Raw genomic sequence first — 16,532 nt, forward strand, 5'->3', positions numbered from 1 at the left:
GGATGTCAAAGTCTAGCCTTACCATGTCACTATCCTTGGATGTGTATTATGATTGTGTTTCGTTGCAGACTTTACCCTTCTGAAACAAAATGTCCGGTCCAGTAACTCTGGATTTTCCCTCAGCTGAATACACAGTTAAGTCCATCCTACTGACGTGAAGATGGGGAATATTGAGGCTCATGACTTTGCCCCAGTTAGAGCCGATGAAAGGAAAGAGCTCAACCTGAGCAAGAAGATATCTTATAAGCAGTTCTGTAAGGTAGGTCAATGGATTTTGCTACATTGCTGTACTATTTTCTGAAAATAATTATGATAATAATGAATTAATATGATCATGATACAGTCTTTGCCAAAACCTACTAAGACTACTAGCCTACTGGTCTTTTGGAGAATTTTCGGTGGATTTTAGTCTTGGTATATGGCCTGTTGTTAGGTGAGCTTACTAGGCCGATATAGAGTTTGTTAGACACTGCTTTAGACTTGTGTCTTAAGCCACAGACTTGTGATATGTTATGACTCTAATTTGGTTATATCCAATCATAATTTCTAAATATTGATCTCATTTGATAATACAGAGTGGGTGAAATTAGAATATATCATGTATTTTCAGTCTCTGACTTTAGCCACACGTCTGATGCCCAAAATGAAAATGATGCTAAGGTTAAAAAAAATAATAGTCTTGGTTCTCAGGCATCATCATTAGGTCTGCCTCACGTTTCATTTTTATTTCCATTTTCAAAATAAAATTAAAACATCCTAATACTTAACAACAATGCAATCCAGTATTGCATGCAATTACCTCCCTTTACATGTACACCGCTTTACTGTGCTTCTCGTGTTATTGTCATGGCGACAATAGGAGTTTGTATGCTTGTTTATGTAAGGAGGCCCTTTCCCAGGTTGATGGTACACAACTGTTTATTTGGTTAAATACTAGTTTGAGCAAGCGAAAAAAATAAAATAAATAAACACCACCAGCCTGCACTATATTTTCAGAAGTCATTGCCTGAGAATCAATTCTTTTATTTTTTTAAGCCTAAGAGCAATGATTGGGCTAGTAGTCTGAAAAGTTTTTGACACAGACTGTATATTTAACTAGGGTCAGTGATCAAGCCAAACCCATCATGGTATGGCTGAAGTATTACTGAAAGAGGTATAAAAATAAACTCACTGACTTACTGCACCACCTATTGTATGGTATTGTATTTATCTGAAATGTCATGTGCAGAAATCCAGCACTCAAACCGTCACCTAGCGCTGGCAGTCGATATTGATCTTAGAGATCGATAATCGTCAACTAACTATCAATCAATTATCGATATATATCGAAGAAGTAACTTTCAGCAAATGGAAAGCTCGGTGACAAAACATCATATTTCACGTCACTGGTGAGTGGTGACACATTAATGCAAGGATTATTTTGAGGACATTTAAGGTATAACAAAATCTGTTGCTTTCCATCTTTGGCAGTAGACTAAAACAAGTTGCTTAGGTAACTTGAAACTGTATTTCATCACAATAGTTCATGTAAGATATTATCGATGACACAATTGTCATATTGATTATCGTTAATATTTCTTCTCATCGACGATAATTCCGATTATCAATCTTTTTTGCAAACCCTGCCTGTTACGACACTGATTTTCATGTTTCAGCATTTGAAAGGTGAAGCACACGAGTCCATGTTAACTGAACTGCCGTGGGGCATACGGGACTCAGTCTCCCTGTATGAGAAGATGAACATATCTTTCAACGCCATCTCCGAGCTACCACCTGAGTTACCGTTGCGTCTGCCGCATCTGTCACACATAGATCTCAGTTATAACAGACTCCAGACATTGCCAGAGAGCTTCGGACTTCTTTTCCATCTCCGAACTCTGCTACTTAGTAACAATGTTCTTCGAAGTCTTCCAGAATCTTTTGTCCATCTAGTAAAACTAGAACGTGTTGATCTGTCTCACAATCAGCTTAAGGAGCTACCTGAGGAAATGGGGGATATGGAAGTTTTATCCAAGCTAAACGTGGCCAACAACAAATTAAAACTTCTACCGTTATCCCTCGGTGCCAGTAAATCATTAACTTTGCTCATAGCCAATGGAAACAAGCTCGATTCCCCTCCCCAAGCCATTTGCAGCGAGGGGTCAAAAGAGACGTTACATTTTCTTCGGAAACTATATGCTGTTTCAATCATTGATGTGCCAAAAAGACCTTCTACTCCGCTAAATGAGTTCCCCCGAGTGCGGGGCAACCAGTTGCAGAGTTCTGTGATAAATCCCCATTCTGCCCAGGTTCAGTACATACAGGAGCAGACGGATACCCTCAATACACCCATGCGGATCAAAACTCCCCTGTTACCACCGTATGAAGCCTCACAACTAGATGCCTTCCAACTGAGAGATAGAATTATAGGTAAGCCATCCGGGAAACACTACACATGAAAATATTCCATATGATTTAGATAGATTTGTTTGATCGGCATTTCTAAGAAGTTGAAGGAAGACAAAGTACACATAATTTATGGATAACAACCTCTTTATTTTACTGTAATAGCGGTATTCGGTATTGATCCTTATACTTGCTTGACAACGGTTCATACCGAAACCTCGCCATTACAGTAAAATAAAGACGTTTTTATCCATATATGTCTACTTTGATTTAGATAGAGAATAAACAGTTTTGGCTCCGGGTTAGCTCACCCCTTCACACACTAGTGTATAGGAAATACAGTTACCCCTTCTTGTATCAGGTTTTACAAAAGTCCAACACCCAACCAGTCTACTTTCTTGTTACAAAGATATTTTGGAGCGATGCAGGAGGAAGGAAAAAGATCATTGCATTCCAAATAATCATCATGCATATCTCACAGCTGGAAGAAAATGTTGCTGTGCAGACAAATATGGATAACTTGTATTTTGCAATGAAAAGAGAGATTATTGAGTATTTGATGCCAAGATGTTTACATTTGTAAAGTTTTGGCTGCATGCCCTGGCTCTGAAGACAATTTGGCATCTGGTAGTTGATAACACCTGCAAATTTGAAATGTTTTCTCCTCAAAAGGAAACCAATTTTTAACCTGATACAAGTTAGGTTAAATGTGCACCTTAACTTGTTTATGTTATTTTGTGGAATTTTGATCATCGATAAGGTGTCGATGACACCTGACAGGTGTTTTTTAAATAGGATATTGATATATGCATACTCAATGTTTTTAAGAGGATGGTCAGTTAAAGAAATGATTGGGCACCAGCACCATACCAGTGGTTAAGGGTTCCACAAACATGGTAAATGTGGGGGACCTGCATCACTTTAGATTCTCCTTCCACATTAAAGGGGAATAGGTTTGATTCAAGTCATTAAGACATTTGGTCTTTTAAGTCCACTAGCCCGAACATAGCTCCTTATATCATTTGGGGCGGTCGGGTAGCCTGGTGGTTAAAGGTTTGCTTGTCACGCCGAAGACCCGGGTTCGATACCTGACATGGGTACAATGTGTGAAGCCCATTTCTGGTGTCCCCCACCGTGATATTGCTGGAATATTGCTAAAAGTGGCGTAAAACCAAACTCACTCACTCACTTAATATCATATAAGTAGATTTCAGTGTTATATGCAGTGTTTGAAATATAAATTGCCAGGCTGCCATTAGGACCCACAGACTTTAGAAGCTGCAGACCCTGACTAAATTCTTAATTCCGTATTTCCGGGTAATTCAATATTTGAATCAAAGTTTAATGAAGCCTAATTTAAAATATTGAATTGAAATGAGACATTTTTATTATTTGATACATTATGTATGAGTTGTGAGTGAGAAATGCTTGACATTTTGACAACCAATGTCAAAGGGCACCTTTGAATAACTTCGAAATGCTCCCTGATCGGGCTACACAGAAAGGAGCTTGCCTTATAGACTTGTTACATGATATATTGACAGGAAGTGACTACACTACCTATAGTTGCTAAGTAAGTAGATGATAATGGGAAATTTCGAAATTTCTACTAGTGAGTGAGTGAGTGAGTATGGTTTTACGCCGCTTTTAGCAATATTCCAGCAATATCACGGCTGGGGACACCAGAAATGGGCTTCACACACTGTACCCATGTCGGGAATCGAACCCGGGTCTTCGGCGTGACGAGCGAACGCTTTAACCACAAGGCTACCCGTCCGCCCCTTCTACTAGTCCTCATGATACCCATCTTCCCGAGGCACGAGAGTTAACTGACTTTAAAAGTACAGTTTCCACCCTTGCCGAACTAGGTTGGAATTACTGGGCTCGATCATTGCGCCACCAGTGGCTATTATCAGTTATGTCCCCCTCTAAGCCTCTCTTATGGACCAATCAGATTCCACCCCTCGTATCACTTGCGTTTGCTTCACACAAAATGGTGGCGCCCAGACAGGACGATCTGATCGATAATCAAGATCTATATTGTGATAAAACGGGTCTTACATCGCGAAATTCATCAAATCATGTGAGCATCTTGATTAAAAACATGAAAAGATTTGGAAAATATCTGCTAACAACAAGTTGGCGGTGCACATGCTTTGCAAATCCTGCAATCCACCGAACTCTTCACGACACTTTACGAACCGGATTTCGATTTCTGTGCGCGATTTTGATTGGACTATGCATAGACTCGTTAGTCCAGCCAAAATGAAACTCCATAATACTAGCCTAGTTCGGCAAGGGTGGAAACTGGACTTTTATAGTCAGTTAACTCTCTAGCCTTGGGAAGATGTATGATACCCTACTGGGCACTTTGGCACTTAGAACGAGTGCCAGTTTCAAACGTTGATCTGTTCCCTGTTATCTTGTTTCAGGTATCATCTATGGTGCTGCAATAGGCGATGCTATCGGCGTGGCAACCAGATGGATGTCCCCGGATGAGTGTGAGTTCTACTACAGCCAAGACAGCATCAGCTACACAGACATTGTCCATGATGAACATCGCGTTCGGTGGAGGAAGGGGGACTGGACAGGCAACTTTGATGTTTTTGTAAGCCGCCATTGATCATCTGTCTGTGAGGGCCAATTCTTGACTCACTGATTCACTTTGACTTATTTTTAGCTCACCTTAACATTAACCAGTAAGAGTTTTCATATTTAGAACAGTTTCTGTCTATCTGTTAAGGCGGTCTTTCTGGCATGGCTTCCCTTGGACATGCTAGAAACCTTGATTGATCAATTCCGGGTTTTGTCACAATTATGTTTCTCGGTTTGTCAGCACCATACCCATACTTGTAAGTTTCACCAAAGTGGTCAATTTCTGAGAACTGCACCACTTCGCGCTTTCCTCCCACATTAGGCTGACACGCCATGATATAATTGGAATACTGTTCAGTGGAGTTAAACCCGACTCACTCATTCACTTTCTGTCACGATAGACTGACTGTTACGGTCAGGGTCACTTGGAATATGAAAAGCTTATGACTGCAATAATTTGAGAATTTATCACAGGATAAGCACCAAAGTAGGTATACATGGCCTCTTAGAAGAGGTCATCAGTTGCCTATGCACTTTCATGGAGCAATTTTGTTTATAAGGTTTGGAAAATGAGCAAATTTTTGAATGCTTGTATACAACATATACTGAAACATAAGAACATATGTGATTGCAGGGTATTACTGGTACACAGATAAAACATGATACAAACCTTTAAAAAATCATCCATGTCAGAATGATTATATCTGATTGGTCCATGTGATCTTGATAAAATACTATGTATCCCACCTTGGAATGAATAAAACTCTCAGGGGGAGAGTAAATCCCTTTTACCCCGCTGATAAATCCCTGATGTTGCAGGCTTAATTAATAACTGCTGAAGTTGCCTTCCTAAAAATGCTGGAATATATTCCTTGTTCTTGCTTTGACCTGGCCAGTTCCCCTTCTAAATGTAGCGGCCATAAAATTTCCGAGTCCCGTGATGGGATTTGAACCACAGACCTTCTGATCAGAGGTCGGACGCCTTGTCCACATGACCAAAGAGGTTAACCCTGTCAGCAAGCTGACAAGGTAAGGATGTCATCTGTAAGATGACTCCATGCCCTGCTACATACTCCCCCGTCAACAGAAGGCACGCCCCAGGCCGCACAGAAGGGTACTGAGGCTTATTTTGATCAAATTTAATATGAACGTGCTCAGCCCCACGCTGGGCGCCAATGTAGCGGCCATAAAATTTCCGAGTCCCGTGATGGGATTCGAACCACAGACCTTCTGATCAGAGGTCGGATGCCTTGTCCACATGACCAAAGAGGTTAACCCCGTCAGCAAGCTGACAAGGTAAGGATGTCATCTGTGGGATGACTCCACGCCCTGCTACATAAACATTGCATAACAAACATTCTAAACAACTTCAATACATGAAGATAGACAACACTACATATAAAAGAACATGTTTTAGCATTCGGTGCTGTTTGCAGATGCTGGTGATGGAGTCTGTGTTGTCCTGGGGTGGAGTTGTGGATGAGCTGGACTTTGCCAAAAAGCTGCTGGAGTGGTCCAAAATAGGCTTCCCTGAGCTCGGGGACTCTGAGGGGGTGGTCCTCAGTGAAACTGTCCAGAAGGTAGGCTCATTTTCGAATGTCCCATTTTCAAAGGGGTACCCATTCTTGCCAACTTGACCGTGTGGGCTACTTTGCCTGTTGGATTGGTTTCACAACCTTTTTCTTGTATTTTCTAAATTCAACTTTTATTTAAAGTTTGTTTGATTTACAAACAACTAAATTATTCAAAGACAGTGAGACTGATTTTTAATTTAACGTTATTTAAGTGAATACCTTTAACCCATTATACACACAAAATTAATCCTAGATCCTGTTTGACATTGCAGTATCAGCACTATGAGTATTTGAAAGTATGGGGTATGACATAAGAGTTAAGGCAGTTATTCTGCAAACACTGTGGAGCTGGCCCTTGTTTAACGGATACATTTCATTATTTGAGAATTAATTGACAACATTATTCATCAGATCTTGAAACATAAAGGATTTGTGGAGGACCCTCATGGTACAGCAGTGAGGATACTGACTGAAGCCCTGCCGGTAGAGAATGGGTTTAACTTTAGTGACACGGACAGCCTGTTTGATGAGGATGTGTGGAGAAAGCAGCCGCCCAGACAAGCCAACCCCGATCTCCGCAGCTTCAGTACTGCCTCCGTCAGCATGTGTGATCACTTCGGTACAGACAATGGTGCTATTGTCAGGACAGCTATCCTTGGTACGTCGGTCTCCTGTGCAGACCCGTGTAAATGGGACTGCTTTAAACTTATCCACAGACCTTAGTTTTTCCTGGCCTGTTTGTCCATAGTGTAGTGTGTAGTAAACTTCACATTCTTGTTTACACCAAGCGTGTTCATGAATTCCTTCAGAAAGTTCACAACAGCAACATTGAAAAACACTATTTATGGCTACTACTCAACAATTTGTTTTCAAGATGTATTGGAATTTGGTAGTTTTTAGAGGGGCTCAACAAGTATGTTCTGTTTTTTGTAATATTATGAATTTTGACCTTGATTTTTACCTTTGGACTTCTACTGAATGCTGAAACTTCTAGTCATTACTCAGACCTGTTTTGAGATTTGGTGTGTATTTAGTTCTGGGGCTGAACACATGTTCCGTTTTTCATGATATGTTATCTGTATTTGACTTTTGTACTTTGATCATTCCCTTAAATTAGCTCAAAATGCACTCAATGTTATTAAAATCAGATCTTAGTGCTTTCTACCACGACACAAAGATCTGAGGACATCCCATTACAGGTCACATCAGAATGACTTTACATCTCTCGTTCAAACTGATGACTGCCATTCAGCTGCAGTAACTGCATCTCTCTGCTTCTCCCTTCTATGTTTAACGATTTTGATTTTGATTTGCAACACAGGGCTACTGACTGTCCCATGGCTTTTTCCTAATAGATCCCTGTCTAAATCTTCATCATACTTTATATGCTTAAGTGACAAATGCAACTTGATTTATTCCTAAGACACTTAAAGTAAATATTATCCGTACCGTCTCAATGATTCCAGCCTGATAAGAGATATTAGTTTCAAGTAATAGTTAATAATAAAGGAATTGGGAACACATTACAACCTGTAGTGAAGGATGACAGTAGATTTTATGACGGCCAACGATCTTGAAGGAAGATAGGGGTAAGATGGGAAATTTCAAAGTTGACGCTTTTGGATCAGTGGTGCATAATACTGCCACAATTTGTCAAACATTCATTCACTCGACAGTGCATGTTGCTTATGAGTCTCCCAATGGCAATTTGAGGCAGTCTGTCCACTCCACTTGCAAAGCCTGGCCAAGTTCAGCCAACATGTAGACGGCCTATGGCATTGATGCACACATCTTTCTTTCATGTCCCAGACGTGTTCAGTGGGGAAAGGTCTGGCTGATTGCTGGCCATGGCCTTCTATGGTTGTTGTGCTGCTGCAGGTGAACGATTTAACACACAGGCTTTGTCATCCTGAAAGACAAAATGTGGACGCACTCGCCTTACAACCAGGACGGCAAAGGGTGTCAGTATGTTGTCTCGATAGTATTGTCCAGTGACCCTTCCTTGCACAATATGGAGTGCCATCCCACACCAGAACCAATCCACCGCCAAATCTGTGATGAGGTCTCAAGTTGACATTGGCTTGACATTCATTTTGACGTCATCAGACACGACCACGCCTATCAAGAAGTGCAACGTGAATCAGGACTCACCTGAAAACATGTCATGTGACCATGACGGTTACCCTAGTTTCAGTGTTGTGTACACATTGACGTTTCTTGGCAATATCATGATTCGTACGGGGTGGCACAACATGTGTCCATCAAGCAAGGAGATGAGCTCCATGTCGACAAATTTCTAATCGTCAGATCCGTAAATAGTATTCCAGTAGCCTGATGAAAGTTGGCAGCAGTTTGATTTGCTGGTTGAGATCGATTTTGTAGAGCCTGGTTTCGGCTCCTGTGCTTGTCATTGACCTGGGATGTCTAAACATGGTATCAGTTTTTACTGTTTGAAATGTTTATATTATTGAAGCAAGAGATAGATGAGGATTTTGACGGAATCAGTCGTACAACATGAAAATGTGACACAGTGTTTTTTCAAATAATTTTTGTATTAATTTGTACATTACTCAGGGACTGGTAATTATCCCCCGCCCAATAAAGTTGGCGGGGGATATAGAAACGGGCTCAGTCCATCCGTCCGTCACGTTTCATTTCTTGAGCATAAGTCATAAACCGTTCAATATTTTTTCATCAAGATTTGCAGGTCAGTCAGGTACATGCTGAACTGGTGCCTTTTGCTATTTAGAAATCTTTAGAAATTTTTATTTTTTACGTTTCAATGGCAACTAAATGGACTTAGGTTCCAAACTCTTCGTTTTTATAATTTCCATGACAAGTTCCACCTCGGTTAAAAAAGGTTAGGGTTAGTTTAGATTTAATTATGTCATAAATTCTGCAACAGGGGCGGGGGATATAGCCACGTTAGTGGCAAACTCTTGTTTATTATTGTGAGGAGGAGGGGGAGGGGGTGTCATGGAAAAGGTAACATGTATTGGGGGGGGGGGGGGGGGCAATGAAAAAGTGTAACATAAAATGCAGCGTTAGAAATTGGCACTAGTCCTGTAGTCTTTGCACTGTCCAATAGTTAAGGTATCACAAGGACTAGTAGAAATTTGCCATTTTTAAGGGTTTTGCTATATGTTATCATATTAAAGACTAGTGGACTGAAAATGTTAGTTTCTACCGCTGAAATAGTTGAGTGGTCTGCAGAATGTAATAAATTACCAGTGACAGTCAGCCTTGATTCTGCCTAGGTGTCCCTTTCTTCCACAATCTGGGAGAGGTGAAGGAGAATGCTGTGAGAATCTGCCGAGCAACACATGCAGACAGTCGGTGTGTGGCCAGCTGTGTTGTCATCTCTGTCGTCATGGCGATGCTGTTACAGGTAGGTCTTGTTACAAGAAATCTTCCCTGTGGGGATTCCAGGTTAGAATAGGTGCCCAACAACCTATGCTGGCAGTAAGAGGGGATCAAATGGATAAGGGTGGTCCGGCACTCCGACTTGGTTGATTGTGTGTCATCCTGTCTTGAAGATGTGGATTGTTGCTCATATCAATCACGGAATTGTTTGGTTCAGACTTGGTGGTTTACAGACCATGATATACCTGGAATACTGCTGAATGCTGCATTAAACAACAAACAATTAAAACAAGAAGCGTTTGTTACATGTAGGTCATGTTACAGGTAGGTCATGTTACAGGCAGGTCTTGTTACAGGTAGGTCATGTTACAGGTAGGTCTTGTTACAGGTAGGTCATGTTACAGGCAGGTCATGTTACAGGTAGGTCATGTTACAGGCAGGTCATGTTACAGGCAGGTCTTGTTACAGGCAGGTCATGTTACAGGTAGGTCTTGTTACAGGTAGGTCTTGTTACAGGTAGGTCATGTTACAGGTAGGTCATGTTACAGGTAGGTCATGTTACAGGCAGGTCATGTTACAGGCAGGTCTTGTTACAGGTAGGTCATGTTACAGGTAGGTCATGTTACAGGTAGGTCTTGTTACAGGCAGGTCATGTTACAGGCAGGTCTTGTTACAGGTAGGTCATGTTACAGGTAGGTCATGTTACAGGCAGGTCATGTTACAGGCAGGTCATGTTACAGGTAGCCCTTGTTACAGGTAGCCCTTGTTACAGGCAGGGATTGTTACAGGTAGGCCTTGTTACAGGTAGCCCTTGTTACAGGTAGGTCATGTTACAGGTAGGTCATGTTACAGGCAGGTCTTGTTACAGGTAGGTCATGTTACAGGTAGGTCATGTTACAGGTAGGTCTTGTTACAGGTAGGTCATGTTACAGGTAGGTCTTGTTACAGGTAGGTCATGTTACAGGTAGGTCATGTTACAGGCAGGTCTTGTTACAGGTAGGTCATGTTACAGGTAGGTCTTGTTACAGGTAGGTCATGTTACAGGCAGGTCTTGTTACAGGCAGGTCATGTTACAGGTAGGTCATGTTACAGGTAGGTCATGTTACAGGCAGGTCTTGTTACAGGTAGGTCATGTTACAGGTAGGTCATGTTACAGGTATGTCTTGTTACAGGTAGGTCATGTTACAGGTAGGTCATGTTACAGGTAGGTCATGTTACAGGTAGGTCTTGTTACAGGTAGGTCATGTTACAGGTAGGTCATGTTACAGGTAGGTCTTGTTACAGGTAGGCCTTGTTACAGGTAGCCCTTGTTACAGGTAGCCCTTGTTACAGGCAGGGATTGTTACAGGTAGGCCTTGTTACAGGTAGGTCTTGTTTCAGGTAGGTCATGTTACAGGTAGGCCTTGTAACAAGAATTACTTGTATGTCTTATCTAAGGTATGAGAACTATATGCAGAGGAAGTTTAGCTGATCGGAATGTACACTGAAATACGTCTTTTGTCAAGGTGAGATGGGGAATGAATTTTATTATCCTGTTGCCTTGAAATTCAGGGGAGACAACTTGAGCCAGAGGACATCCTGACGCAGGCGTGTGAACATGGCCTGCAGTATCTGTCAGACGATGAGCTCAGAGACGAGATGATGAAACAGATCAAAATAACAGACGTAAAAAGGTGGGAATTCATTACTTTAATATTGCACAGGTTTGCTGCATGGTTGTGGCTTGACTTTTTGTCTAGTTCATAAATGATTTGGCCACATGATGGCCTACAGTATTTGGACATAGGAATGTGCAACATAGCAGTATTAGAATTGACTGCAGTGTTGTTGTTTTTTGCCTTCATTATGCCTAAGAGTGAGATTGACCAATCAGAGAGCAGAACTACTAACCACATATTAACCCATATACTGTCCATAAAAATCCAAGTTGGTTGTTACTGACCCAATATGAAACCGTATACCGTCAGTAACAACTGTTTCGGATTTTGCAAGACCCACCTCACATATTTCACTTGAAAAACCTGGGACAGAAATTCGTTAGTCGACTCTATTTTGTGTTTTAATATCATTAATTGTAATGTGCAAAGACATTAATTTTTAAGAAAACGTGTTTGTGATTTTTTTCATAAATATTTTTGAGAAACAAAATCAACAGAGATCACTGATTTACAAATAGCAATGTCATAGAACATAATATTGTATGATGTCACAAACAAGAAATGTCACATAACAATAGAACAGATAGCAGCTGGTCGTTAGGGAAAAGTGGACTACCGGTACGATCAAGTTACTAGTTTCTGATAACATGCAGACATTTTTATGATAATTCTATCCATTTTAGCTATAACGCTTGTTTCAACATTCACATTTAGTGTATTTTATATTCCATTGTTAACATTTGTGTTTACATTAAAGTGTTGTGTCGGAAACATAAGCACTGGTCCTGTCATTTATACCGGTTGTGGGGGGCACGGTTGGCCCAGTCGTCTAAGGCGCCGCGATTCGCTGTGCAGAGTTGCGTCCCTTGGGCACGCCAGAAACCTATGATTTTTGGTTCGAATCCCGGTTTGCCCCGATTATGTTTCTAGGTTTGTCAGCACCATACCCGTGCTTGTGGGTTTCACCGAAGTGGTATACGTCTGAGACCTGCATCACTCCTGGCTTTCGTCCCACATTAAGCTGACACGCTGTGATATAACTGGAATACTGTTAAAAGCGGCGTTAAAACCAACTTACTCACTCACTCACTATACCGGTTGTGAGACTTAGTGTCAAGTGTTCATTTTGACATGACATGAGCAACAAAGATACCAGATAGTGTAAACTTTTCGAGATAATGTATTTGTTATGATGTCTTTAGTTGCTGTATAATGTGTGATATTAGGTTAGCAGAAAGATATGACCAAATGATAATAAAAAACACTGTGCACATTGTGTAAATACATGTAGTGGATTTACGTATCCCGTTTTTATGTTTACAACTCCATTAATGCAAAAAACATATTGAAGTCAGTTCTTATTAATAAATCAACAAATTAAGGGGTGGTGGGGTAGCCTAGTGGTTAAAGCGTTCGCTTGTCACTCCGAGGACCGAGTTCTATTCCCAACATGGGTAAAATGTCTGAAGCCAATTTCTGGTGTCCCCCGGCATGATATTGCTGGAATATTGCTAAAAGTGGCGTAAAACCAAACTCACTCACTCAACAAATTAACATCACAGATTACTTAGTTAATGACTAACACAAAGATAACTGTGGACAACAACATGAAATCAGTGACATCATTCAGACATCGTTCATTGGTTTTAATGTCTCTATCATTATGTCTGTGGCACTGTTTCACGGTTATCCACTGTGCTAGGTGGCCACAGCCATGCTTGGAGTTGAACTACAAGTTAAAAGCATTTTTAAATTCCTATTGATGTAGTATACCGTATTCGACGTAATAAGCACCCAGGGCGCTTTTAAAATTAGGAATAGGGGGCTCTTATTAGAATATAATTTTGGTGAAAAAAAACAGAGTTGAAAGATCGTAAATATCCTTGTTTATGCTGACAGTCTGAATGATATAAAAGAAAAGTCTATGCGTTTTATACACGACAAACATATATTTATAGAATTTAATTGCCCGTAATTAAGAGTGCATATAACACACGAGTGTATATTATACACAAATAAATAAGTCTTGTGCACATTGATCAATCGGAAGGGGTGCAAATTGGGATTGTTCACCAGCCAATATATTAGCAAATATCACTGTGGGCGCTTATTAGAGCCGGGCGCATATTACGTTGAATACGGTAATCATAAGTCAAACAACTGCAATGCATCGGTAGTTTTATATAATTTCAAACCTGCTGTGTGTTGATCAGCAGTTATTACGACAACTTCAGATTATTTAGCTTTGATTTGAGTAGCGACAGAGAGGAAAAGTCCAGACTTTGACACTGTCAGCAATACTTTATTCATTTCGATACACTGATTAATAGAAACATCAAGCCTTAAATTTATTGGTTTCCTGCTATTGAAATATTATTGCAACAGTTGACTACTATTGCAATAATACTGGAACATTGTTGAATACTATTGCAGCACTAGAAACTAACAGTTTTAATCCACTAGTTATTATGATAACATGTACCTAAACCATAAATGAGGGCAAATTTCTACTTGTCCTATGATAGTGACAACTAGCCCTAATAGTCACCACCACATTCAGTTGGTTTTTTTAGGGGCGGTCGGGTAGCCTAGTGGTTGAAGCGCCTGCTCGTCACGCCCAAGACCGGGGTTCGATTCCCCACATGGGTACAATGGGTGAAGCCCATTTCTGATGTCCCCATGTATTGCTGGAATATTGCTAAAAGTGGCATAAAACCATACTCAATCACTCAACAAATTAACATCACAGATTACTTAGTTAGTGATTAACCCAAAGATAACTGTGGACAACAACATGAAATCAGTGACATCATTCAGACATCGTTCATTGGTTTTAATGTCTCTATCATTATGTCTGTGGCACTGTTTCACGGTTATCCACTGTGCTAGGTGGCCACAGCCATGCTTGGAGTTGAACTACAAGTTAAAAGCATTTTTAAATTCCTATTGATGTAGTATACCGTATTCGACGTAATAAGCACCCAGGGCGCTTTTAAAATTAGGAATAGGGGGCTCTTATTAGAATATAATTTTGGTGAAAAAAAACAGAGTTGAAAGATCGTAAATATCCTTGTTTATGCTGACAGTCTGAATGATATAAAAGAAAAGTCTATGCGTTTTATACACGACAAACATATATTTATAGAATTTAATTGCCCGTAATTAAGAGTGCATATAACACACGAGTGTATATTATACACAAATAAATAAGTCTTGTGCACATTGATCAATCGGAAGGGGTGCAAATTGGGATTGTTCACCAGCCAATATATTAGCAAATATCACTGTGGGCGCTTATTAGAGCCGGGCGCATATTACGTTGAATACGGTAATCATAAGTCAAACAACTGCAATGCATCGGTAGTTTTATATAATTTCAAACCTGCTGTGTGTTGATCAGCAGTTATTACGACAACTTCAGATTATTTAGCTTTGATTTGAGTAGCGACAGAGAGGAAAAGTCCAGACTTTGACACTGTCAGCAATACTTTATTCATTTCGATACACTGATTAATAGAAACATCAAGCCTTAAATTTATTGGTTTCCTGCTATTGAAATATTATTGCAACAGTTGACTACTATTGCAATAATACTGGAACATTGTTGAATACTATTGCAGCACTAGAAACTAACAGTTTTAATCCACTAGTTATTATGATAACATGTACCTAAACCATAAATGAGGGCAAATTTCTACTTGTCCTATGATAGTGACAACTAGCCCTAATAGTCACCACCACATTCAGTTGGTTTTTTTAGGGGCGGTCGGGTAGCCTAGTGGTTGAAGCGCCTGCTCGTCACGCCCAAGACCGGGGTTCGATTCCCCACATGGGTACAATGGGTGAAGCCCATTTCTGATGTCCCCATGTATTGCTGGAATATTGCTAAAAGTGGCATAAAACCATACTCAATCACTCAACAAATTAACATCACAGATTACTTAGTTAGTGATTAACCCAAAGATAACTGTGGACAACAACATGAAATCAGTGACATCATTCAGACATCGTTCATTGGTTTTAATGTCTCTATCATTATGTCTGTGGCACTGTTTCACGGTTATCCACTGTGCTAGGTGGCCACAGCCATGCTTGGAGTTGAACTACAAGTTAAAAGCATTTTTAAATTCCTATTGATGTAGTATACCGTATTCGACGTAATAAGCACCCAGGGCGCTTTTAAAATTAGGAATAGGGGGCTCTTATTAGAATATAATTTTGGTGAAAAAAAACAGAGTTGAAAGATCGTAAATATCCTTGTTTATGCTGACAGTCTGAATGATATAAAAGAAAAGTCTATGCGTTTTATACACGACAAACATATATTTATAGAATTTAATTGCCCGTAATTAAGAGTGCATATAACACACGAGTGTATATTATACACAAATAAATAAGTCTTGTGCACATTGATCAATCGGAAGGGGTGCAAATTGGGATTGTTCACCAGCCAATATATTAGCAAATATCACTGTGGGCGCTTATTAGAGCTGGGCGCATATTACGTTGAATACGGTAATCATAAGTCAAACAACTGCAATGCATCGGTAGTTTTATATAATTTCAAACCTGCTGTGTGTTGATCAGCAGTTATTACGACAACTTCAGATTATTTAGCTTTGATTTGAGTAGCGACAGAGAGGAAAAGTCCAGACTTTGACACTGTCAGCAATACTTTATTCATTTCGATACACTGATTAATAGAAACATCAAGCCTTAAATTTATTGGTTTCCTGCTATTGAAATATTATTGCAACAGTTGACTACTATTGCAATAATACTGGAACATTGTTGAATACTATTGCAGCACTAGAAACTAACAGTTTTAATCCACTAGTTATTATGATAACATGTACCTAAACCATAAATGAGGGCAAATTTCTACTTGTCCTATGATAGTGACAACTAGCCCTAATAGTCACCACCACATTCAGTTGGTTTTTTTAGGGGCGGTCGG

General features: G+C 40.1%; 1 protein-coding gene across 2 annotated transcripts in view; it reads left to right on the forward strand.

The window, feature by feature from the left end:
* LOC124122029 overlaps window positions 1–16,532 on the forward strand; it is a 31,184-nt gene that overhangs the window by 1,688 nt on the left and 12,964 nt on the right. For both annotated transcript variants that reach the window (XM_046485188.2, XM_046485187.2), the window contains exons 2-8: window positions 69–259; window positions 1,656–2,409; window positions 4,818–4,993; window positions 6,417–6,560; window positions 6,966–7,212; window positions 9,812–9,942; window positions 11,469–11,590. In XM_046485188.2, coding sequence (XP_046341144.2) covers window positions 161–259; window positions 1,656–2,409; window positions 4,818–4,993; window positions 6,417–6,560; window positions 6,966–7,212; window positions 9,812–9,942; window positions 11,469–11,590 — 1,673 coding nt within the window. In that variant the 5' untranslated portion in view covers window positions 69–160. The remainder of the gene's footprint in view (window positions 1–68; window positions 260–1,655; window positions 2,410–4,817; window positions 4,994–6,416; window positions 6,561–6,965; window positions 7,213–9,811; window positions 9,943–11,468; window positions 11,591–16,532) is intronic.

The sequence above is a fragment of the Haliotis rufescens genome, unplaced genomic scaffold, assembly GCF_023055435.1.
Source record: "Haliotis rufescens isolate VD_foot unplaced genomic scaffold, xgHalRufe1.0.p SCAF_76, whole genome shotgun sequence".
In the NCBI taxonomy this organism is placed as follows: Eukaryota; Metazoa; Mollusca; class Gastropoda; order Lepetellida; family Haliotidae; genus Haliotis; species Haliotis rufescens.